The following is a 24,555-nucleotide window of genomic DNA, read 5'->3' as shown; positions in this document are numbered from 1 at the left end:
GCGCCCACTGAAGGTGGACGGTTGCCACATTACGGGCCCACTCAGAGGTGGCCCTGAAAGACACTGTGGACAGAAATCTCCGGGCCAGAGCCTCAGGCCGCACACCTGGCCGTCCACTCCTCGGTGTGGGAAGAACAGTGGCCCACGGTAAGAACACACACAGCCCACGGGCAGCAGTGGATGGCGTGGCTGTTTTGTCAGGGGCCTGGAAGTAAGGTAGGAGAGGGGACTTGACTCCGGAGGCGGGGCTTGGACATTAGACCTAACTGAGGACTAGCTGAAACAGGGATGAGGCCCAGACGTGGTGGCTCATGCCTGTGATCTTAGCACTTTGGGAGGCTGAGGCGGGTGGATCACCTGAGGTCAGGAGTTCGAGACCAGCCTGGCCAACATGGTGAGAGTCCGTCTCTACTAAAAATACAAAAATTAGCCAGGTGTGGTGGCGTGTGCTTGTAGTCCCAGCTACTTAGGAGGCTGAGGCAGGAGAATCACTTGAACCTGGTAGGGGGAGGTTACAGTGAGCCAACATCGTGCCGCTGCACTCCAGCCTAGGTGACAGAGCGAGACTCTGTGTCAAAAAAATAAAAATTTGGCCGGGCGCGGTAACTCAAGCCTGTAATCCCAGCACTTTGGGAGGCCGAGACGGGTGGATCACGAGGTCAGGAGATCAAGACCATCCTAGCTAACCTGGTGAAACCCCGTCTCTACTAAAAAATACAAAAAACTAGCCGGGGGACGTGGCGGGCGCCTATAGTCCCAGCTACTCGGGAGGCTGAGGCAGGAGAATGGCGTAAACCCGGGAGGCGGAGCTTGCAGTGAGCTGAGATCCGGCCACTGCACTCCAGCCTGGGCGACAGAGCGAGACTCCGTCTCAAAAAAAAAAATTAAAATTAAAATTAAAAATAAAAATAAAGGCTGGGCATGGTGGCTCAAGCCTGTAATCCCAGCACTTTGGGAGGCCGAGACGGGCGGATCACGAGGTCAGGAGATCGAGACCATCCTGGCTAACACAGTGAAACCCCGTCTCTACTAAAAAATACAAAAAACTAGCCGTGCAAGGTGGCGGGCGCCTGTAGTCCCAGCTACTCGGGAGGCTGAGGCAGGAGAATGGCGTAAACCCGGGAGGCAGAGCTTGCATGAGCCGAGATCCGGCCACTGCACTCCAGCCTGGGCGACAGAGTGAGACTCCGTCTAAAAAAAAAAAATTAAAAATTAATCAGGTTGTGGAGTGCGGGTGCTCTCACCAAGAGTGCCTCACTCTATTCACTGCGTCTCCTGGCTGACACACGTCCAATCCAGCTAAAATCAGAGCTTCCTAATGATAGCAGCCTGGTCTCCCCATGCGCCCCTTACTTACAACACCCTGGGGAGCTGAGTAACTGCCAATTATTATTGCGGGGAAGGAGGTAAGAAACCTTAACTGTGTTTTATACCTTTACCGTGAAGGAGACTGTCAGGGAAAATGGGAAGGGATGGGGTCCTGCGTGCGTGGGACTCAATTTTAACGCTCGTGTGGATGTGGCACGTCGGGCCCATCTCCCCGCCGGGTTCCTGGTCCTGGATGGATGGGGCTGGGAAACCTCAGCGCTGCTTATCGAGCTCTGCTGCAGAGGCTGCAGCCGCATAATTACTCTTTTGCCTTGTTTGTGCCTGACTTCACGGCGCACTGTTCCCCTGGTTCCGGGGTCTGTTCACGTTTGCGAGTCTGTGTCACCGGGTTCTTTATGTGCCCACTTAGCCACCCTGGCACCTGCCGTCCTATTTCCTGCTTAGACCTAACAGGAATGGATTTCCATCACGGGTGTTTCTAATGTGTGCTGAACAAGCTTCTGGGAGGCGCCGGGACGTGCAGAGCGGATGGCTACTGATGAGACAGGCGGGGGGTAAGCAGGAGGCACACTGGGGCCTATGTGTCCTTAAAGAAGAGACAAGGTTTGCCAGGCGCGGTGGTTCACGCCTGTAATCCCAGCACTTTGGGAGGCCAAGGTGGGCGGATCACCTGAGGTCGGGAGTTCAAGACCAGCCTGGCCAACATGGCAAAACCCCGTCTCTATTAAAAATACAAAAATTAACTGGGCATGGTGGTAGGCATCTGTAATCCCAACTACTCGGGAAGCTGAGGCAGGAGAATCGGTTGAACCTGGGAGACAGAGGTTGCAGTGAGCCGAGATCACGCCATTGCACTCCAGCCTGGGCAACAAGAGTGAGACTCCGTCTCAAAAAAAAACAAAAAGGCCGGGCGCGGTGGCTCAAGCCTGTAATCCCAGCACTTTGGGAGGCCGAGACGGGCGGATCACGAGGTCAGGAGATCGAGACCATCCTGGCTAATACGGTGAAACCCGTCTCTACTAAAAATACAAAAAACTAGCCGGGCGAGGTGGCGGGCGCCTGTGGTCCCAGCTACTCGGGAGGCTGAGGCAGGAGAATGGCGGGAACCCGGGAGGCGGAGCTTGCAGTGAGCTGAGGTCCGGCCACTGCACTCCAGCCCGGCGACAGAGCGAGACTCTGTCTCAAAAAAAAAAAAAAAAAAAAAAAGGGAAGAGACAGGGTTGAGCCCCGCATGTCAGAGCCAAGGACAGAGGAGAGGGTGACCTCAAGGCTGCCATGCAGTGGGCAACAGTGCGCTGCGACTATACGAATCCGGGGGACGGAATCTTCCACCACCAGCGACCTGGACCACGCCATCCGAAGCCAGGGAGACTTGGGCCCCGGCAGCCTAGCAGAGGCCAGCTGTCTCCTGCTGATGACAGACAGCCACAGAGCACACCCCACCCACCCTTGGATGCCGCATGGCCTGCGGCAGCAGCTCTGTCAGATTTCATGTCCGCAGTCCTCTATCGCATCTCGCTCATGACTCAATGTTCAAAAGCTTTCAGCCAGCCCGGTTCTGCCCTCTCTGGGATAATATAACAATCAGAGAAAAGGAGCTTGGCCTGCACAGGAGGCCCCAGGAGGAGCCGGGTTCAGGCCACGTGGCTTCCAGCACCTGGGTCCACTTGCCCATCAAAGAGGAGGTACAAAAATGGGAGAGTCTGTGGTTTCCTTATCAGCTCAGATCAAAGCCATGACAGGGGAGAACCCCAAACTCCTCATTAAATCCATTCAGTTTTGGGGGTGGGGGAAGAGTAAACAACTTCTCTGCTAGCACCAGGCAGTGAGTTCTGATTCCCACGCAGGCCAGCCTGGTGCTAGCAGTGAGTGAGGGCAGCTCCTGCCCCGGTCTCCTGCCAGCTGCTCAGATAGACCCGGAATGTCAGGGACCTGGCACCAGCCACCCAGGCCAGCACTGTCCTACACCCTAACACAGGATCCCGCCACCGACCTGCCTGAACTCCAGCCAAGAGGGACCAGAGAGAATGGAAAGGCCGTGGGTACCTGGGCTTTGTCTACCTGGCCCGGAGATGACCACCTTTGTGAGTGGGAGGGGCTGGATGAGGAGCAAGGTCCCTCCCGGGGGGCGGGGGACAACAACCACCTGAGCGAGTGGGGAGGGCCTGGACGGAGAGGGGGGCCCTCCTGGGGGTGATGACCACCTGAGTGGGGAGAAGCTGGGCGGGGAGCGGGGGGCCTCCTGGGGGTGATGACTACCTGAGTGGGTAGGGGCTGGACAGGAGTGCAGCGGGACCTCCTGGTAAGGTCCATTGTGCTTTGCTTTCCGCCTGGCCCAGCGGAAGAGTTTGGTAATCGATGGCTATGATGGTGGCTGTTTTTAAGAGTTTGTGTTGCTGGCAAAAAAAGGACACAGGGTCCCTTTGCAAAGAATAGTTCAGGGAGCTTCGGGGATGCAGGGACATAGCGTGTCCAGAGTTGGTTCCTGTTGTTGGGTTCGTGGTCTCCCTTCAATAATGGAGCCACGGACCTTCGCGGTGAGTGTTACAGGTCTTAAAGATAGCACGGACCCAAACAGTGAGCGGTAGCAAGGTTTATTGTGAAGACAGAAAGAACTAACCTTCCACAACATAGAAGAAGACTGGAGCAGGTTGCGGCTGCGTGCTGGCGGTGGGTGGGGAGTGCATCGATGAAGGCCAGCTTTTATTCCCTTATTGGCCCCTCCATGTTCCATTTCTGTCCTATCAGAGTGCCCTTTTTTCAATCCTCCCCACGATTGACTGCTTTTAGAATCCTGCTGATTGGTGTATTTTACAGAGTGCTGATTGGTGCATTTTACATAGCACTGATTGGTGCATTTTTACAGAGTGGTGATTGGTGCTTTTTACAGAGTGCTGATTGGTACGCTTTACAATCCTCTTGCTAGCTACAGAGCACTGATTGGTGCATTTTTACAGAGTGCTGATTGGTGCATTTTACAATCCTCTTGCTAGACAGAAAAGTTCTCCAAGTCCCCACTTGACCCAGGAAGTCCAGCTGGTTTCACCTCTGCCTGGGAGGCTGGCGCCTGCCACCTGCTGTCTCCCTCCCAAGGACACAGCCTACCCTTCCCTCCAGGTGGAATTCCCTAGACCTAATCACAGCGCCCTGGAAGGGCCAACCCCACAGGGCTCAGATTGGCATAGGGCGTAACTGGTCCAGAAAGAACAAAGCCTGCATACATCATGTCCCAGGAGACGAACGGAGTCCCTATGGGGAAACTCGAGGACGCTTCGTTTGGATTTCAGACTCACAAAGACCATCAAGCATTTTCGGGTTCCTCAAAGATCCCAGGGGTCAGCCACTCATTGGTGCTGACTTCGGGCCTGAGCTGAGCTCTCCCTCTGCTCCTAAAATCCTTCCTCACCCTGCACAGAGGTCAGAGCCTGTGTTTCCCAGAGACCCTCTGGTCCCCTTTCCAGCCACGAGCAGGGTCCCCGCAGGTCCAGCCGGCTGCATGCTTGCCCCCACACCCTCTGAGCCCCTCTGGTACTGTCTCCATCACTCACCCTGTCCATGCTGGCGCTGCTTTGGGCTGAGCTGTCTTTAAAAATATATATACATTGGCTGGGCACAGTGGCTCACACCTGTAATCCCAGCACTTTGGGAGGCTGAGGCGCGCTGATCACATCGTCAGGAGTTCGAGACCAGCCTGGCCAATGTGGTGAAACCCTGTCTCTACTAAAAATACAAAAATTAGCCGGGCATGGTGGCGTGCACCCGTAGTCCCAGCTACTCCGGAGGCTGAGGCAGGAGAATCGCTTGAACCTGGGAGGAGGAGGTTGCAGTCAGCCGAGATCCTGCCACTGCACTCCAGCCTGGCAAAAGAGGGAGACTGTCTAAAAATACACACACACACACACACACACACACACACACACACACACACACACACATTTGCATTCTCCAGGCAGCTTACAAGCTAAAATCATGCTTTCCTCAACTGCACCCCGCAAAGGATCTCGTGTGAACCCGGTCTTCAACACTCTCTACAGCCCGGCTGGGATGGCTCCGATGTCTCCCAGGGTTAAAGCAAGCAAGGAACAGCCTCTGGGCCACAGTCCACGCCACCAGCAGGTGTGGCAGCCAGACGGGAAATTAACTTCCTGTGTATGTCAAACTAATATCTGTGGAAGAAAGAAACAATGTTGCAGTCCTACCCAATGCGCACCCATTAAAATAAGAAACAAACCCAGCGGCCAAGCAGCGGCGGGGCTGGCTCCACAAAGACCCGCTGCCGCCGCCAGGGGGCGCTGCCAGGGTGCAGGGCGCAGATTGGAGGGGGAGTAAGGGGGCGTGGCCGGGAGGGAACATGGCGGCACGGAGGAGTTGTGGGGTGCTCGTTACTTATTCAGAACCCCTCAGGAAAGAGAACTAAGTCGAAACAACCCGTCGACTTAACGTCGTTGATATTCCGTGCAGAACTAGGCTTTCCTTCCCGCGTTCTCGGGAACAGACGCCTGGGGATCCCGAGGCCGCAGGCGCTCAGATCAGAGTAGCATTGCAAAATCAGGGATGACTTAAAAACTTTTTCTTTTTGTAGAGACAGGGTCTGTCTGTGTTGCCCAGGCCGTTCTCGAACTCCTGGCCTCAAGGGATCCACCCGGCTCGGCCTCCCAAAGGATTACAGGCATGAGGCATGGCGCCTGGCCCAAGGATGGCATTTCTGATGCAGAAATACCGTGAGTGACGTGGCGTGAGTGTGGTTACTGTTAACGTGGGAGGAAAACAAGGAGAGGAGGTGTCTCTGCAGCCGAGGAAAAGCGTGTTCTCAAGAGGGAGGAGGACAACCTGCCATGGCTGGTGAGAGCCAGGCTGAAGTGTCTGTTGGACTTAGCACGTTGGAGGCCGGTACGCCCTCAGGACGTCCGGGAGGTGGAGGCAGAAGTCGGGGGAAATGGGCTGAAGGAAGGCCGGATAGAGGCGGGAGAAGCTCGCATGCCTCAAGATGATGAATGTGTTCATCCGTCCAGCCTGGCAGCCAGGTGACTTTGTCACCCCACTGCCCTCTCCCCACGACACCCTCTCTTCCGCTTGGACACAGTGGATTCTACCTTTGCATTTATAATTCACAGCCTCAACAAATATTTGAAGACGTGCGCAGCCCTGTTAAGCCTCAAGAAAAGATAAGAAAAGATGAAGCTGGGTCCTGTTTCTTCCCCGGAGCTTACTGTCTTGTTTTCTCAGAGAGAAAAAAGGGCCGGAAAGGGCCGGGCGCGGTGGCTCACGCCTGTAATCCCAGCACTTTGGGAGTCCGAGGCGGGCGGATCACGAGGTCAGGAGATCTAGACCATCTTGGCTAACACAGTGAAACTCCGTCTCTACTAAAAATACAAAAATTAGCCAGGTGTGGTGGCAGCACCTGTAGTCCCAGCTATTAGGGAGGCTGAGGCAGGAGAATCGCTTGAACCCGAGAGGCAGAGGTTGCAGTGAGTCGAGATCTCACCACTGTACTCCAGCCTGGGCGACAGAGCAAGACTCTGTCTCAACAAACAAAAACAACAACAAAAAACTGAATGGGGTCTGAGGATCAGACTTTAGCATTGTTTCTTTTCTCTAGACAGAGCCTCACTCTGTTGCCCAGGCTGGAGTGCAGTGGCACAATCTCAGCTCACTGCAACTTCCACCTCCCAGGTTCAAGCGATTCTTCTGCCTCAACATCCTGAGCAGCTGGGATTACAGGCGCCCTCCCTCCCACACCTGGCTAATTTTTTTGTTTTGTTTTGAGATGGAGTCTTACTGTCGCCCAGGCTGGAGTGCAGTGGGGCGATCTCGGCTCACTGCAACCTCCACCCCCGAGATTTCCTGCCTCAGCCTCCCGAGTAGCTGGGATTACACGTGTGCACCACCACACCCGGCTAATGTCTGTATTTTCACTAGAGACGGAGTTTCACCATATTGGTCAGGCTGGTCTCAAACTCCTGACCTCAGGTGATCCACCCGCCTTGGCCTCCCCAAGTGTGGGGATTACATGCGTGAACCTTCGCGCCTGGCCCCACGTAGTTTCTTGATTGCAAGAAGGCTGCCATGTGCCTGAGGGAGAAAAAGACATGTTGATAAACATCAGTCAGGCATGAGTGACAGAGGTACTGGCCATGAATTCCATGTTAATGAATCAACTAGACGTTATTAAATAAGGAACCTTGAGAGAGACACACGTACAAGGTTGACAATGAACTGCTTAACAAAACTGCTGTGGCCGGCAGCTCGGAGGAACCTGACTTTCTATGTCCCCGGGAGCCAGGGCCTAGGGGTGTTACTCACCAACACTCACGATAATTACATGATTCCATATTTGCTGCGACTTTGCAGAACTATCACTGAGCAACGCAAGGTGAAACATAAGCAGGGCCAGTCATATTTGTTTTTTTCACAAGGTCAGACTTTTATTGATACTTAATCAGAAAAGCTATAACTACACAGGGTTCCCAAGGTGGCAATTCCCCTTAGCACAACCCATTCACTCAGTAGCCATAGCCCCGGGCATTCAGGCTCAGGCCACTCCACAGGTCAGTCAACACTGAAAACCACAGATAGTAGTAAACTTAATACATAAATGTTAACAGATTATGGATTAAAATGTCCATATCAAAGCAGCACTTACATCAAGAGAAAAGAGGGGGTAGGCCGGGCACAGTGCCTCACGCCTGTAATCCCAGCACTATGGGAAGCCAAGGCAGGTGGATCACCTGACCAGCCTGGCTAACATGGTGAAACCCCATCTGTTCCTAAAATACAAAAAAATGAGGTGGGTGTGGTGGTATGTACCTATAATCCTCCTTGGGAGGCTGAGGCGGGAGAATCATTTGAACCTGCAAGGCGGAGGTTGCAGTGAGCCGAGACCGAGTCATTGCACTCCAGCCTGGGCAACAAGAATGAAACTCCGCCTCAAAAAAAAAAGAAAAAAAGAAAAAAAAATGTAGGTAAAACAGGGTTAATGAACCAGTCCAAGGAGAGCGAGGTGACCAAGAAGGAGGTCCTGCACTGATCCAGACATCTTGAAAGGTGGGAGTCCGGGCCTGGGCAGTGCCTTCAAGGGGAGATGTTGTGGGATTGGGAGGGACAGCAGATGGAGCCAGTCACCACTGCCGTGCAGCTGGTGAGGTCCTGCTCTTTTCACAGCCCTTTAGTCCTCTGGTGAAAACCAAGAGTAAAGACTATACGATAAGCTGGGCACAGTGGCTCACATTCTCTAATCCCACTGCTTTGGGAGGCCGAAGCAGAGGGATCACCTGAGGTCAGGAGTTCAAGACCAGTCTACGCAACATAGCAAAACCCTGCATCTACAAAAAATACAAAAATTAGCCAGGCATGATGGTGCACACCTGTAGCTCCCGCTACTCAGGAGCCTGAGGAAGAAGGATGGCTTGAGCCTGGGAGGTGGAGGCTGCAGTGAGCTGTGATCATCCCAGTGCCCTTCAGCCTGAGCCACAGAGGAAGACTGTTGGGCCTCTGAGCCCAAGCCAAGTCATCGCATCCCCTGTGACTTGCACTATACGCCCAAATGGCCTGAAGTAACTGAAGAATCACAAAAGAGATGAAAATGCCCTGCCCCGCCTTGACTGATGACATTCTACCACAAGTGAAAATGGCTGGTCCTTACCTTAAGTGATGACATTACCTTGTGAAAGTCCTTTTCCTGGCTCATCCTGGCTCATCCTGGCTCAAAATGCTCTCCCCTACTAAGCACCTTGTGACCCCCACTCCTGCCCACCAGAGAACAACCCCCCTTTGACTGTAATTTTCCTTTCTCTACCCAAATCCTATAAAACGGTCCCAACCTTATCTCCCTTCGCTGACTCTTTTCGGATTCAGCCCGCCTGCACCCAGGTGATTAAAAAGCTTTATTGCGGCCAGGCGCAGTGGCTCACGCCTGTAATCCCAGCACTTTGGGAGGCCGAGGCGGACGGATCACAAGGTCAGGAGATCGAGACCATCCTGGCTAACACGGTGAAACCCCGTCTCTACTAAAAATACAAAACAATTAGCCAGGGGAGGTGGCCGGTGCCTGTAGTCCCAGCTACTCGGGAGGCTGAGGTGGGAGAATGGCGTGGACCCAGGAGGCGGAGCTTGCAGTGAGCCGAGATCGCGCCACTGCACTCCAGCCTGGGCAACAGAGCGAGACTCCGCCTCAAAAAAAAAAAAAGAGCTTTATTGCTCACACAAAGCCTGTCTGTCTGGTGGTCTCTTCACACGGACGTGCATGACAAAGACCCTGTCTAAAAAAAAAAAAACAAGCTGGGCGCGGTGGTTCACACCAGTAATCCCAGTACTTTGGGAGGCTGAGGCAGGCAGATCACCTGAGACCAGGAGTTTGAGACCAGCCTGACTAACATGGAGAAACCCTGCCTCTACTACAAATACAAAATTAGCCTGGCGTGGTGGTGCAGGCCTGTAATCCTAGCTACTTGGGAGGCTGAGGTAGGAGAATCGCTTGAACCTGGGAGGTGGAGGTTGCGGTGATCCGAGATCACACCACTGCACTCCAGCCTGGGCAACAAGAGCGAAACTCCGTCTCAAAACAAATAAAGGAAAAACAAAACAACAAAAAAGAGTGTGCCTGGTCGTGTCTGTCCTTACCTGAATAGGCGTAGTCTCTATTGATTAGGCGACCATCTGGTCCCGTTAACACGATGCTTTTTGGGTTTGAGGGAGGGTCTGCTTTGCTGCCCAGGTTCTAGTGCAGGGCACATTCACAGCTGACTAATGCCTCCACCACTCAAGGGGTACAAGCCACCATGCCGGGTTAATTTATTTTTGTAGAGACAGGGTTTTGGGTTTCGCCATGTTCACCAGGCTAGTCTTGAACTCCTGTCAGGCCTCTGAGCCCAAGCTAAGCCATCATATCCCCAGTGACCTGCATGTATACATCCAGATGGCCTGAAGCAACTGAAGATCCACAAAAGAAGTGAAAGTAGGTTTAACTGAGGACGTTCGACTACATTCCACCACTATAATTTGTTTCTGCTCCACCCTAACTGATCAACGCACTTTGTAATCTTCCCCCACCCTTAAGGTTCTTTGTAATTCTCCCCACCCTTGAGAATGTACTTTGTGAGACCCACCCACTACCCGCAAAACATTGCTCCTAACTCCACTGCCTATCCCAAAGCCTATAACGACTAATGATAATCCCATCACCCTTTGCTGACTCTCCTTTAGGACTAAACCCGCCTGCCCCTAACAGCCTGGTTGCTCACACAAAGCCTGTTTGGTAGTCTCTTCACACGGACCTGTGAGACACTGACCTCAGGCCATCCTCCCACCTCGGCCTCCCAAAGTGCCCGGATTACAGGCATGAGCCACCGTGCTTGGTCTGCTAATTTTTTATTTCTGCAGAGATGGGATCTCGCTATGTTGCCCAGGCTGGTCTCCATGTTCTGGGCCCACCCCCTCCTCCTGCCCAGCCGGACGCGGTCTTCCCCAGACGGGGCCCCTTACAGGCAGAGCGTTCTGTACAGAGACCGCAGTCCTAGGCAGAGTCAACCCCACGCGGCCACATAAACCGCCCAGAGGGCCGGGGGCAGCGCGGTGAAATGGGAAAGGGTTACACTGGGGGATCCGGGTGCTGGGGACACTGACATTTTCGGTATTATTCTTGAAGCTTTTCCCTAAGTTTGAAATTACCTAAAAACACGTTGTTTTGAGATGGAGGCCTCCTGGGACCCGCAGGAGGCGCGGCCGTGGGCGGGCGGGCCGGGCGGGAGGCGCCGGATGGGTCGCTAGGCCTCCTCCCTCACGCCGGCCTAGCCCTCCTGCCCCACAGGGCCCCGGCCGCAACCCTGACAGCTTCCCCGCGCCTCGCCCGCCCCACTGCGCCTGCGCGGAGTCGCCTCATTGTGACTCAGCAAGCGCGCCGCCTGCGAGAAGCGACTGGACGCTTCGAGAAGGGAAGCGGAAGGGCCAGGAGTGGGCGGGCCTGCGCGGCGCGGCGGGGTGGGATTGGCCGGATGGCTGGTGACGTCTTCGAGGCGCGCCGACGCTACTGGGCCGCGGCCTGGCGGGATTGGCCGGTCTCCGGGAGACGTCGTCGGGGCGCGCCCGGAAACCCGAAGGCCGAGACGGCTCTCAGGTCCGGGGGGTGCAGATAAATGGCCGTAGGCCGCTGGCGGCGTGATGTTGCGTTTTGCTGTGGGCGTAGGTGTGCGTCCGACAGCGTCTCGGTCCCAGTGTCGAGGTTCTTTTTGCTTTGCTACCCGGAGCCGACTACGAAGGAGGACACCTGCGTTTCTGTCTCCTCCATCTGTTACCGCAGCTGCCTGGGTCCCGCACGAGAGCTAGGTACGGGGCCGGGATTACGCTGTCCCCCGGGGCCAAGGTCTGCCGGGGGTCGGGCCTGCCAGAGGAGGTCAGGCTGTTCGGGGGTTCGGCCTGTCGAGAGTCCGGCTGTTTGCTGGGAACCGGGCTTGCTGAGGGTCTGGCTGTCTGTTGGGGGCCGGGCCTGCCGGGGGTCTGGCGGTTGGGGGTCCGGCCTGTCTTCTGGGGGCCGGGCCTGCCATTGGGGCCGTAGTACCGAGTCGGACGGGATCGTTAACTCGCCAGCCGAGCGACAGCCACGTAGAAGTGTCTGTTTTCTTGCTACATGCCCGGCCCGCCAGGGTAGGGTGTTGGCTTCTTCGGACGTCTGTTGTGAGTCCAGAACAAAATCATTTGGGGATTCACATCAAATTCTTGTGAATTCCTTGAACAAAACAATTTCGGAACGCTTGCTGTGTGTCGGGCACGGGGAGCTAATAAAAAAGCAGCTGATCCGTAATTGGAAACTGTGGGCGAATATGGGCAGGGAAAGAACTAATGGGCACTTTGAGTAGCGGGTGTGTAACTTAGAGGGAACTGGGGAGGCTTGGAGTGGCTTTAAACCGAGGCAGGAGGGGATGAGTAGACGTTTGCTGTGGGCGAGAGTGTTCCAGTCACAGGGGACAGCCTAGGAGGCCTCCAGGAGGGTGGAGAGCGCTGATGGGAGGATCAGGAAAAGGCCCCGGGAGGGCTAGTAGTGGCTACTAGATGACGGGAACCTCGTGAGCCCCAGGAAAAGGCTCCAGGAGGGCTGTTGGGTACTAGATCATGGAGGGGACCTCGTGAACCCCTTGATTCTCTCTTGAGTGCAGCAGTTTCACCAGCTGTTTGCCTGTTTTCCATGGTGACTTAACAGCTTGCGCTTCTCCCTGATCAACTCCAGGTTGATGTCATCGAGGAATAAGTTCACAGACTCAGTGCCTAAGGGAGTTGGAGAGGCGAGGGACAGAGTTAAATCTCCTCTGGATAATGGAGTCAGCTAACGTGATTTAGCACCTAGTAACAGAGTTTTGTTTATGTCAACAAGTATATTCCATGGATAAAATTGTGACTTAAAATTCACCAGAATCGTAATCATCACTGGCAGTTGTGTGAATTGGCTCTCGCCCCTCTCAGTGTGAGTTAAAATAGAAACCCGAGTTCAAGGAGTGCTTCATAGACTAGGAATTAAAAGGCTAGAAAGGAGTCCGTGTCTCTTAATGGGATTAATTACGAGTGGCCGATACCTGGTATTTGTACTCAAACTCCATTGAACGCTACCCACACAGCGCGTTTGTTGACTTTCATTAGCTATGAATTGTAAATCCTGGTGACTGAAGGGCAGTCCAGCTTTCCTCCTAACTATTCTAATTCTCGTAGGTGATACTTAACTCTGCCCTCAGCGTTTTGAGCACTGTTCTCATAATGGAGTTTCCTGATTTGGGGAAGCATTGCTCAGAAAAAACTTGCAAGCAGCTAGGTAAGTACTTTTAAGAGACTTAATGGAAAATGGTATTTTGTTGGGGGGAAGCTGACTGTTATGTTAATTAGCTGATAATTGTGTCTAGGCCTTTCTGGCTTTTCAGTATTGGGAACTGCGCTGGTGCAGGTTCTGTTGGACACTTAGCATCCACCACAGGCAGGGTGCAGGGGTGCAGGCTGGCAGGGCTGAGTGGATCCAGTGTGCTGTTTGAGTACTTGCAATGCCTCAGGCCTTGGGGTCGGTCTCTAGAAGACAGCCTGACCCTGGGATTGTTTTCGAATGTGTGGGCCTTGAGGACCTATCCATCTTATAAGCCTGAAGCACTCAGTGTAGGTAAACACTTTGATAGTCCCTTCTAGAATTATTTTGTTCCAGTCTTTAAAACACTTCCCTGTTTTTTGTGTTTTAGATTTTCTTCCAGTAAAATGTGATGCGTGTAAACAAGATTTCTGTAAAGATCATTTTACATATGCTGCACATAAGTGTCCGTTTGCATTCCAGAAGGTAATTCATTCTTGATTCAAAAGATTCTCATCTTCACTGTCTGAAGCTGCACTGTCTTGCTGGTATGGTAGGACTAGCCACGTGTGGCTAACTCAGTGAAACTTAAATTTTAAAATCCAGTTTCTCAATCCCACTAGCCTTGTTTCACGTGCCCGCTGTTAGGCAGTACAGATGAACATTTCTGCCCTCACAGGACTTTCTGTTGGATGACTCTCAGGCAACTGAGATCTTATTGTCAGGGACTCATGGAGTCACTTAGTTGTAACCTTGTGTTCCAGGCTTACTTAAGATGTTCAAGGGCTGGGCGCGGTGGCTCAAGCCTGTAATCCCAGCACTTTGGGAGGCCGAGACGGGCGGATCACGAGGTCAGGAGATCGAGACCATCCTGGCTAACACGGTGAAACCCTGCTTCTACTAAAAAAATACAAAAAACTAGCTGGGCATGGTGGCGGGCGCCTGTAGTCCCGGCTACTCAGGAGGCTGAGGCAGGAGAATAGTGTGAACCCAGGAGGCGGAGCTTGCAGTGAGCTGAGATCCAACCACTGCACTCCAGCCTGGGCGACAGAGCAAGACTCCATCTCAAAAAAAAAAAAAAAAAGATGTTCAAATACATGGTTCCTTTGATCCATTACACCATAGCTGTGTCTTCACGGGATGCAAGAGAGGTTTTAATATTTGACTTGGAAGCCAATCAGGAAGGCAGTAAATATGCTTATTTATTTGAATAACTGCAGCCTTGACGTCGTATTTTGGTGACTGCCAGAGTACACAGTAGAAACTGAAAGAGGACTCTAAGGACATGAGCTTGCCGCCGAGTCCAGAGGTTTGAGACTTCTGTTGTTGACTTTTCAGATGGTTCCCAGCCCATGTTCGCTTTGTCTCTGGTTAGGTCACAGGTCGTTTTGGTGAACTCTGCCGCTTGACCCTGGTGGCGGTGGTAATGTGGGTGGCCCAGCATTCTGTGCTCTGATCAGTGTTGGCCAGCGTCTGACCCTCCAGCCATTTTTAGGTCATCACTGAGGGTAGGGAGAGTGACTCACATTCCCTGCGTTTACTAGGCACTGATGACTAAGCCAGACTGCCCAGCATGTCTTCCCACTGCCCCTTCCTGCCCCGGCATGGGCGGGGTCTGGCTGGAGACCATTTACTAATACTTCATTTCTTCATTTGACCAAATGAGGGAGCACCACCACCTGTGACTCTCCCAGCTCGGGCTGCAGATAATTAAGTTGTGCCCATAATTCTGTGATCACCTGTCACCCGTTTGATGTCGGTTGCCACCTCAGTTTTCTCATTGGCCTTTCCATCAACTCCTGTCCTGGCTCAGGTTTTTAGCCTTGCTGGGCCTTAGCTGCTGGGCGGTCCTCCCCTCCAGAGCCCCCAGCTCAGGTTTTTAGCCTTGCTGGGCCTTCAGCTGCTGGGCGGTCCACCCCTCAGAGCCCCTGCAACCTTTGCCTGCAGCCAGTGACGGTTGTTAGTGCCTGGGAGCTCGCCCTGGTTACACGTGGCCTCATCTGGGCACAAACAACTTTCCAAGTACATAGAAGCCGCCGGGAAACCACAGAAGGGATCAGGCCGTTGGTGATTGAGGGGAGCTGGAGGGTCTTTGTGGTCTGTGTTTCCCTCCATCTCCTCCCTGTGGAGGCGTCTGGGCAGGCTCTGCTCTCACCTGGGCGATGCCAGCCTGAGATGGCCCCAGTTGGTTTCTGCAGTCAGCTGAAGTCCATTCGTTGAAATTTCACTAGACTCCTTAGGGCAGCTGATGCCCACATTCTAGAGATGGCTGCCGCTAATCCGTGACCCAACGATGCTTTGTTGTCAGAGGGCTCAGGAGACCGGTTTTTGTACTCTGTGTTTAAGTGTGTGCCGCGCAGGAGTACCCGTTTAAAACTTTTGTGAGTGTAGGTTGTATGAGTCTCAGATGCCATCTTACCTTTGTTTTTAGGATGTTCAGGTCCCGGTATGCCCACTCTGTAATACTCCCATCCCAGTGAAAAAGGGCCAGATACCAGACGTGGTGGTTAGCGATCACATTGACAGAGACTGTGACTCTCATCCTGGGAAGAAGAAAGAGAAGGTAAGGACAGAGCCCACCTCAGTTCCTTCATCCGAGAAGCCTGGTTTTTCCTTGGGAAGAGTCAGTTTTCTACCTGAAAGTTAGTCTCAATAGTTGATATACAAAGTAGAAAAGTTGTGACCTAAGGCTGCATTGTCCCTGTGCTAAACTGCGAGCGGCCTGAGTTTTGAGTTTTATAAATGTTCTTTAACATGAGGGATCCCAGGTCAGGTTCGTCGTTCTTGACTAGAATTTACTAGTTTACCTCCTGAGACGGAGAATTCACATGGCTTTCTAGATCCATTCTGTTCATGTGCGTTTCGTTTCTTTTTTTGTTTTCTTTTTTTGAGACAGAGTCTCGCTCTGTCACCCAGGCTGGAGTGCAGTGGTGCCGTCTTGGCTCACCGCAACCTCCGCCTCCTGGGTTCAAGCGATTCTCATGCCTCAGCCTCCTGAGTAGCTGGGACTACAGGTGTATGCCACCACATCCAGCTAACTTTTGTATTTTTAGCAGAGACAGGGTTTCACTGTGTTGGCCAGGCTGGTCCTGGAACTCCTGACCTCATGGTCTGCCTGCCTCAGCCTCCCAAAGTGCTGAGATTATAGGCGTGAGCCACCACACCCAGCTCAAGGAGCTTCTCTAGGGAGCTGGCTACTGTCAGGCTTAATCTGTTCCTAGTCACGGGTCCTGGTTGGTGGTTACAAACTATCTTAGTATATGATGTTCAGTACTTTACAATTATATTACCATAAACCAAGTAACTCTTAGTCTCAAACATAGAGAATAAAATCGGTGTTCCTTAGTCTGCCACACAAAACCCTCTGTACGGAAGCTTGCTCTGGTCCCCCCCTTTCTGGCCCTGTCTGGTTCCCCCTGCTGTGGCTGTATCCTGGGACCTTCAGCCTTTGGAGGTCTCTTAAGCCTCTGAGACACCACAGCTCTCTCTGGCGTACCCACTTCTCCCACACGACACAGTTTCCCATGGTGGGGGCTCACCTAGCACTGCCCTAAGGCCCCCGCACAGGTGTGCCCTCCAGGCTGCTGCTGGCTCACTCTGCTCCCGCCCTTGTGGCGGGCATGGTCTGTTCTGCCTGCATCCCTGCATGGGTCCCTCCTGCATGGTCGCTCAGCATGGCCATGCCTGCCTGCCTTGACCGGAGGGCCACCCCCGGCTGCTGGAACCCTCCCCACTCTGCTTGCTGCCTTCCCCTTTTGGAGTTCTGACTCCTAGGAATTTACATGGCTGCCTACACCCTGGCACCAAAAAAAAAAAAAACACTGGGTACAGGGACATGATAGATATTTTCCTTGATGGGGACAACCTCCCCTGTCCCAGAGCTCCTGGAGCCAGTGCCTCTGGGGGGCTTGCCTGTCACCCGTGCTTGGCCTCCTTCCCTCCTGCTCCCTGCTTCCTGGCTGCTGCTGTCTGTTGTCCTCCCAGCAGCCCCTCCGGGCCATCTTCACGGAAATCCCAGCTTCAATGCTGGCTTTTCTTTTTTCTTTTTTTTTTTTTTAAAGGGACAAAGTCTTGCTCTGTTGCCCAGGCTGGAGTGCAGTGGCGCGAGGTTGCTCACTGCAACCTCTGCGTCCTGGATTCTAGCAATTCCCCTGCCTCAGCCTCCCGAGTAGTTGGAATTACAGGCACACGCTGCCATGCCTGGCTAATTTTTTATATTTTAGTAGAGATGGGGGTTTCACCGTGTTGCCCAAGCTGGTCTCGAACTCCTGAGCTCAGGCACTTCAGCCGTCTTGGCTTCCCAAAGTGCTAGGATGACAGGCATGAGCCACCGTACCCGGCCCCATGTTCTTCTTACCTGCACTGAGATGGTCAAATGAAATTTTGCATCTGTACTCGGTGCAGACAGGAGCCATGTCTAGTTTAAATGTTAAATGTGAATGTTCTTACTGGGGGCTGTTAAAAGAATTTCTTATTAAGGCCGGCACAGTGACTCACACATGTATTCTTAGCACTTTGGGAGGCCAAGGTGGGAGGATCACTTGAGGCTGAGTTTGAGACCAGCCTGGGCAACATGGGAAGACCCCATGTCTACTAAAATAGACAAAATTAGCTGCACGTGGCAGTGTGCACCTGCAGTACCAGGTACTAGGGAGGCTGAAGCAGGAGAATCACTTGAGCCCAGGAGGCAGAGGTTGCAGTGAGCCGAGATTGAACGACTGCACTCCAGCCTGGGCAACAGAGCGAGACCCTGTCTCCAAAAAAAGAACGACTTGTTGAAGTCATTTTGCTCTCTCAGATTTTTATATACCGTTGCTCAAAAGAGGGCTGCAAGAAGAAAGAGATGCTGCAGATGGCATGTGCCCAGTGTCACGGCAACTTCTGTATCCAGCACAGACACCCTTTGGACCATAGCTGCAGACACGGGAGTCGCCCTACCGTCAAAGCCGGGTGAGAAGAGACTCAGCTGCGATGGCTTGGAACACGCAGTAGCTTGCGTGGAAGCAGCTTGCACTCTAGTGGGAGGCGGCGCCCCATCGAGCACCGTCCCACACTGACTGCTGACCTTGTTTGTTGAGGGAGATGGGACTATAATAAAGTTGAATGCTGAAGTTGATTCTGGTGGTTCTCATTTCCCACTACTGCCGTCACCAAGTACTACAAACTGGGCGGCTCAAACCACAGAAATCAGTTCTTTCACAGTTCTGGGGGCTGGAAGTCCAGGCGCAGGGTGTTGGCAGTGCCAGCCCCTTCTGAGGCCTGCGGGGAGCATCGGCTTCATCTCCCCAGCATCTCGGAGCTCGTCGATGCGCAACCCCCGTCTCCACCTTCATCTTCACACGCCATTCTGTGTGTGTCCTGACTTCCCCTTTTTGTAAGGATGCTGGTCATGTGATCCCACACTCGTGATCCCTTAAAGACTTGTGACTTCTGGAAAGACCCTGTCTCCACAGAAGGTCACACTCTGAGGTACTGAGTCTAGGGCTCCAGCGTGTCTTGGGGATATGAGTCAACTCAATGCTAATATTTGTCAAATTGGGAGGCATCTGCATCTGCTAAGCTGTTGCACCTGGTGGTGTCTTGTGTCCGTCCCTGGGCCGGGTCGGTGGTAGTCGCTTACCTGCAGGAAGCTGTGTGGGTTCTTGCGGTCAGCACGTGGAGGCTGAGCTGACCATCCACCCTCTCTGTAGGTGCTCACCCATGACAGCCTCTGAATCTAAGCCGTCGAGAGATTTCCTCGCCCTGGCTCCTGGAGTGCTGGCCCAGCGACTCAGATACTGGTTCACCCGGCTCATGTGAACACAGTTAGGTCTGCGTGGGGTGCTGCAGCTCTTCAGTGGTGACCATGGAAAGGCTGCATGTGTAACTACAGTGTGACGCGATGCTCCAGTGGTGTGACTTCATCAGAGTGGATGAAGGACACAGGACCGGGGCCCCAGGTTACAAAAGCAGCTCACTCCACAAGCTCGCAGCAGCATCGAAGAGCTGGTTTCTGAAACAGCTTTCTGCCCTCCAAGATCTTCAGACCAACCCTTCTGTGTCATTCAAGACAAACCTGAAGAGAGCTGTTCTTTGTGGTGGAAAGTAGAGTGATTAGGTCCTTCCCATCCGCGCTGCCGTGTGGGTTATCTCCGCTCTAGAAAACTTCCACACTCGGGTACCCGTGTACTTCTAATGGCAAATAGCCTGAAACCATGAAACTTTCCCATTGAAATACACACATTAGGCCGGGCGTGGTGCCTCACACCTGTAATCCCAGCACTTTGGGAGGGCGAGGTGGGTGGATCACCTAAGGTCAGGAGTTCAAAACCAGCAAACACCAGACGGCTCACTTATGCGCTCTTCACCATGTTGCCTCTGTAACGATGTGGCTCTCTGGCCGAGAAGGTGGGGAAGGACATCCACCTGCCTGGCTGAGGGTTCTTGTCCAGCGGTGGCCACAGGCACTACTCGCATTCCCTGAGGCACGGCTGTGCCTGCTCCTGACTTCCAAGGGGCTGGGACTCGCTGTGTGAGAGAAGGTGTGTCTTCTTGGACCAATTGTCCCTGCCATAGCCAACTTAAAACAGGCACAGTTCAGCCAGGTGCAGTGGCTCACGCCTGTAATCCCAGCACTTTGGGAGGCGGAGGCAGGCGGATCACCTGAGGTCAGGAGTTGGAGACCAGCCTGGTCAACATGGTGAAACCCCATCTCTACTAAAACAAAAATTAGCCAGGTGTGGTGGTGGCACATGCTTGTAATGCCAGCTACTCAGGAGGCTGTGGCAGGAGAATCACTTGAACTTGGGAGGCAGAGGTTGCAGTGAGCCAAGATTGTGCCACTGCACCTCCAGCCTGGGAGACGGTGAGACTCAAAAAAAAAAAAAAAAAAAAAAAACAGTTGTCAGCAGCCAGCCAGCCTGAGAGACAGCTGCTTTGCACCTGGATGTGATTTCAGCACCAGCAAAGTTGCAAAATGCCACCTGTTGAAGATGGCTCTGTCCAGTGACGAAGCAGTGGAAACTTCCAGAAGTGACTTAAAACGACAATGGCAGGATAGGGCTTCCTCAAGTACTGGAGATTACAGGAGACTGGGTTTTATAGGATTGAAGAGCAGAAAGCCAAAACAATGCAGGGGAGGGGAGGGAGGGTGGGGTGTGAGGTCCACAGTCCTTCGTGGCTTAGATGACAGATGCACCCTTCGTGGCCTGACACTCTCCACCACTGATTTTGTGAAGCGATGAACACGGGTAACATAAATACTGGTCTTAGGTTTATACTGACAGCTGCTATGCGCATCAAGAGTGCAGTGATTTTCTGGGAACTTAGGGGGTGCTGGAATAAGGTGAAATAAAATGCCCCCGAGTTCCATCCTGATCTGAACTGCCCTGGCCATCCAGATGTGCCCACCAGGCAACCCGCTGAGAGTTCACAAAAACATGAGCCACTGCATTTTTTTTTTTTCTGGTTTCACCATCTAAAAATGTAACGGGAAGGGTTTGTATTGTTTCCGTTGTATGAAAAGGTGATCAGACCTGCAGTCAGGCAAACAATGTTTCTGTCAATGACGGACCACGCGATGATGCTGTATTTTCACTATACCTTTTTATTTCAATCTGTCACAAACTTGTTTGCTTTCATTACTTTTAATTGACATAATTGTACATATTGATGGGGTACATTGTGGTATTTGGAGGAGTTTGAGACCAGCCTGGCCAACATGGTGAAACCCCGTCCCCCCTAAAAATATAAGCAGCCAGTCATGGTGGTGGGCACCTGTAATCCCAGCTACTTGGGAGGCTGAGGCAGGAAGATTGCTTGGACCCGGGAGGCAGAGGTTGCAGGGAGTCGAGATCGCACCACTGTACTCTAGCCTGGGTGACAGAGCAAGACTCCATCTCAAAAAAAACAAGTAAAAACAAGCTGGTCACCCTTCAGTCCGACAGAATGCTGGGATGTAATCCTCCCAGCAGGCTGGACCACACCAGGCCTAGGTTTAGAAGCACAAACACGCAGCGCCGTGCCACAGTGGCCCACAGCATTCAGCGCACTCGCACTCTGCACACGTTTGTCACCTGGGAGCCACAGACTACGCCCTACAGCCTAGGTGTGGAGGAGGCCGGACCATCGGACCATTGAACTGTGTCAGTCACTCTAGGATGTTTGCACAACAATGCAATCACCTGACCATGCACATCCCTGACACTAGGTGACATGTGACTGTTTCTGTGCTTATTTCATGGGGTCTGTCCTAGGCCAGCGGTTCCCAAGCCCTAGCCTGTGTCAAAACACAGGGCTCCTTTCGGGAGGGTGCTGGACCCCACCCCGAGGCCCTGATTCTGTGGTCTGAGGTGGACTCAGGTTTACACCTGGAGCTGCCTGGGTGACACGTCTGGTCTGGGACTGCGCCTGGACAAGCCGTTTCCCTGCGTCTCCAGCACTGCCGGCCATGTGTGCTGTGGAGCAGTGAAAGTGCAGACGGCACAGTGTTCAGTGTGGTTAAGTTTAAAAACCACTAACTTGGTTCAGTCAGTGGAAAACTTAGGTACGTTAGGAACCTGGGTATGTGAACTGAATTTGCAGATGAGGTGTTCTAATGAAAAAATGGTTTTAATTTTTAAAGTCTTAAGAAACAATGTTCTGATAATTTAATGTTCAAATTGAGATGTTTCCAGCCGGGCCCAGTGGCTTACGCCTGGAATCCCAGCACCTTGGGAGGCTGAGGTGGGAGGATTGCTTGAGCCCAGACATTTGAGACAGGATTGGGCAATGTAGTAAGATGAAGTATCTCAAAAAAATAAGTAGCCGGGCATGATGGTGTGTGCATGTGGTCCCAGTTACTCAGGAGGCTGAGGTGGGTGGATTACCTGAGCCTGGGGACGTCAAGGCTGCAGTGAGCTGTGATCACACCGCTGCACTCCAGCCTGGGTGACAGAGAGCAAGACTGTCTCATTTAAAAAAAAAAAAAAAAAAACAGGCGCGGTGGCTCACACCTGTAATCCCAGCATTTTGGGAGGCTGAGGCAGGCGGATCACAAGGTCAGGAGTTCAAGACCAGCCTGGCCAACATGGTACCACCCCGTCTCTATTAAAAATACAAAAATTAGCCAGGCGTGGTGGCAGGCACCTGTAATCCCAGCTACTTGGGAGTCAGGAGAATCACTTGAACCCAGGAAAGAGGAGTTGCAGTAAGCTGAGATTGTGCTATTGCATTCCAGCCTGGCCCACAGAGTGACACTCTGTCTCAAAAAAAAAAAAAAAAAAAGTGTCCAAAACACACTGGGCTTTGAAGACAATACCAAATATCTATCGGTCTGTCTGTCTATCTGTCTGTCTCTCTCTCTCTCTCACTCACTGTTAAAAGTATTGTTTCTGGCCGGGCGTGGTGGCTCAAGCCTGTAATCCCAGCACTTTGGGAGGCCGAGACGGGTGGATCACGAGGTCAGGAGATCCAGACCATCCTGGCTAACACAGTGAAACCCCGTCTCTACTAAAAAATACAAAAAACTAGCCGGGCGAGGTGGCGGGCGCCTGTAGTCCCAGCTACTCGGGAGGCTGAGGCAGGAGAATGGCGTAAGCCCGGGAGGCGGAGCTTGCAGTGAGCTGAGATCCGGCCACTGCACTCCAGCCTGGGCGACAGAGCGAGACTCCGTCTCAAAAAAAAAAAAAAAAAAGTATTGTTTCCATGTTGCCTTTATTGTAGAGTGGGGTCCAGGCATCCACTGGGAGGCTTGGAACAGATCCCTAGAGGATAAACGGGGACTGCTGTATAATTTTTGTAGCACAGAGTTAGAAATGTGTGTATATTTTCTAGAAATGCAAATAAAACCAAAGCCTGAAGAGCAAAAAAATTTATATGTTGAAATAATATTTTGAATATGCTAGGTTAATAAAGCATTAAAATGAATTTCACTTGTTTAAAAAATATTTACATGTCGAAATAATATTTTGAATATGCTAGGTTAATAAAGCATTAAAATGAATTTCACTTGTTTAAAAAATATTTACATGTTGAAATAATATTTTGAATATGCTAGGTTAATAAAGCATTAAAATGAATTTCACTTGCTGGGTTTTACTGTGGTTGCTCAAAATTTGGAAACTGGGTGGTCAGCTTGGTGCTGTCTCTGTTGGATGGCGTTGTCTAGCACTCTCACCAAAGGCCAAACAGCCCTGGCACGTTTTCTCAGCAGGGAGGGGCAGCGCCTGGTTCATGCGCTGGGTTTTCTGTCTTCGATTTGACGGAGTATTGAAGTATAAAACTTAAGAGCAAGGCCAGGCGTGGTGGCTCAGGCCTGTAAGACGAAAACTTTGGGGGGCCAAGGTGGATGGATCACTTGAACCCAGAAGTTCGAGACTAGCCTGGGCCACATGGCAAAACCCTGTCTCTACAAAAAATACAAAAATTAGCCAGGTGTGGTGCTGCATGCCCGGAGTTCCACCAACTCGGGAGACAGAGGTGAGAGGATTGCTTGAGCCCAGGACCTCAAGGCTGCAGTGAACCATGTTTGTGCCACTGCACTCCAGTCTGGATGACAGAGCGAGACCCTTCTCAAAAAAAAAGTTGGTGGAACCCGAAGCCTCCCTGATGGAAATGAAGGTGTCCCCAGAGCGTCACTCAGAGCAGGCGAGTCGGCCGTGGCCCCGCTGGCTGGAGCGTCAGAGCAGGCGAGTCGGCCGTGGCCCTCCTGGCTGGAGCGTGACTCAGAGCGGGCGAGTCGGCCGTGGCCCCGCTGGCTGGAGCGTCACCGAGAGCGGGCGAGTCGGCCGTGGCCCTCCTGGCTGGAGCGTCACCCAGAGCAGCGAGTCGGCCGTGGCCCCGCTGACTGGAGCATTAGAGTCAACCGTGGAGGTCACCAGCCCTGCCTGAAGAAGCGGATTTGGACCTGGACTGGTGGGGCGTGGCAGCAGATGTTTGCAGATGCTGAACATTTTCTCTCGCTAGGTTGGACAGGCTCCCAATCCTGTGCCTGGCGCCTCCCGTCGTCACCCCACCTGCCTACAGCAGGGGAAGCACGTCTCGGGAAGCGTCCTCGCCCCCTGCTCTGGGGGCTCTCCTTTGTCTGAATTGGGCTTTGGCTGGCATCACTGGGTTTTTTGGGCAGGGCCCAGGGCCACTCTGTCGCCCCTGGTGCCCGGCATTTTGGACGGGATCCTGGGAGCCTGGCTGCTACTTCCCTTTCTGGTGTACGGGCTGCAGTATCAAACATTTTCACAAGATGTCCCCAAAAGGCCTTTGAGTCAGAGTGAGGGTTGACAGCGTCCAGCATTCCTGGTGAGAAATTAGGTGCAGCGTCACAGGAAGGACGGATATAACCAGCCCGTCAATCCTAACTCAGTTTCTCTAGGTTAACAAAGTTAAAAGGGGTCGGGGATATTTTTAAATGTACTCTTCATTAACCTTCCAGATGTATTCTTTTCTGTAAGCCTAAG

The 24,555-nt window shown here is 52.7% G+C and overlaps 1 protein-coding gene across 2 annotated transcripts; it reads left to right on the top strand.

The window, feature by feature from the left end:
* The first annotated feature begins 11,400 nt into the window (after positions 1 to 11,400).
* On the top strand, positions 11,401 to 22,225 carry ZFAND2A (zinc finger AN1-type containing 2A). Of its 2 annotated transcripts, XM_015447002.4 has the most exons (6): positions 11,401 to 11,649; positions 13,024 to 13,123; positions 13,536 to 13,630; positions 15,576 to 15,707; positions 17,943 to 18,094; positions 18,835 to 22,225. In XM_015447002.4, the coding sequence occupies exons 2-6, from the start codon at positions 13,069 to 13,071 to the stop codon at positions 18,941 to 18,943; spliced, it is 543 nt and encodes a 180-aa protein (XP_015302488.2). In that variant the 5' UTR covers positions 11,401 to 11,649; positions 13,024 to 13,068; the 3' UTR covers positions 18,944 to 22,225. The 2 variants fall into 2 exon arrangements, with proteins under 2 accessions (XP_015302488.2, XP_073890346.1); XM_074034245.1 differs by lacking the exon at positions 17,943 to 18,094 and having other exon boundaries at positions 18,835 to 19,852.
* The last annotated feature ends 2,330 nt before the right edge of the window (positions 22,226 to 24,555 follow it).

This window comes from Macaca fascicularis, chromosome 3 (genome assembly GCF_037993035.2).
Source record: "Macaca fascicularis isolate 582-1 chromosome 3, T2T-MFA8v1.1".
Lineage (NCBI taxonomy): Eukaryota > Metazoa > Chordata > Mammalia > Primates > Cercopithecidae > Macaca > Macaca fascicularis.
The sequence above is the reverse complement of the archived record's forward strand: the minus strand, read 5'-3'. Positions and strand labels throughout refer to the sequence as shown.

What these genes read in the sequence shown, in the direction of transcription:
- ZFAND2A (XM_015447002.4), top strand. Translation starts at nt 13,069, where the DNA reads ATGGAGTTTCCTGATTTGGGGAAGCATTGCTCAGAAAAAACTTGCAAG. An exon ending in AAAAACTTGCAAGCAGCTAG is followed by an intron (nt 13,124 to 13,535) that starts GTAAGTACTTTT and finishes TTTGTGTTTTAG; the next exon opens with ATTTTCTTCCAGTAAAATGT. An exon ending in CGCCCTACCGTCAAAGCCGG is followed by an intron (nt 18,095 to 18,834) that starts GTGAGAAGAGAC and finishes CCCTCTCTGTAG; the next exon opens with GTGCTCACCCATGACAGCCT.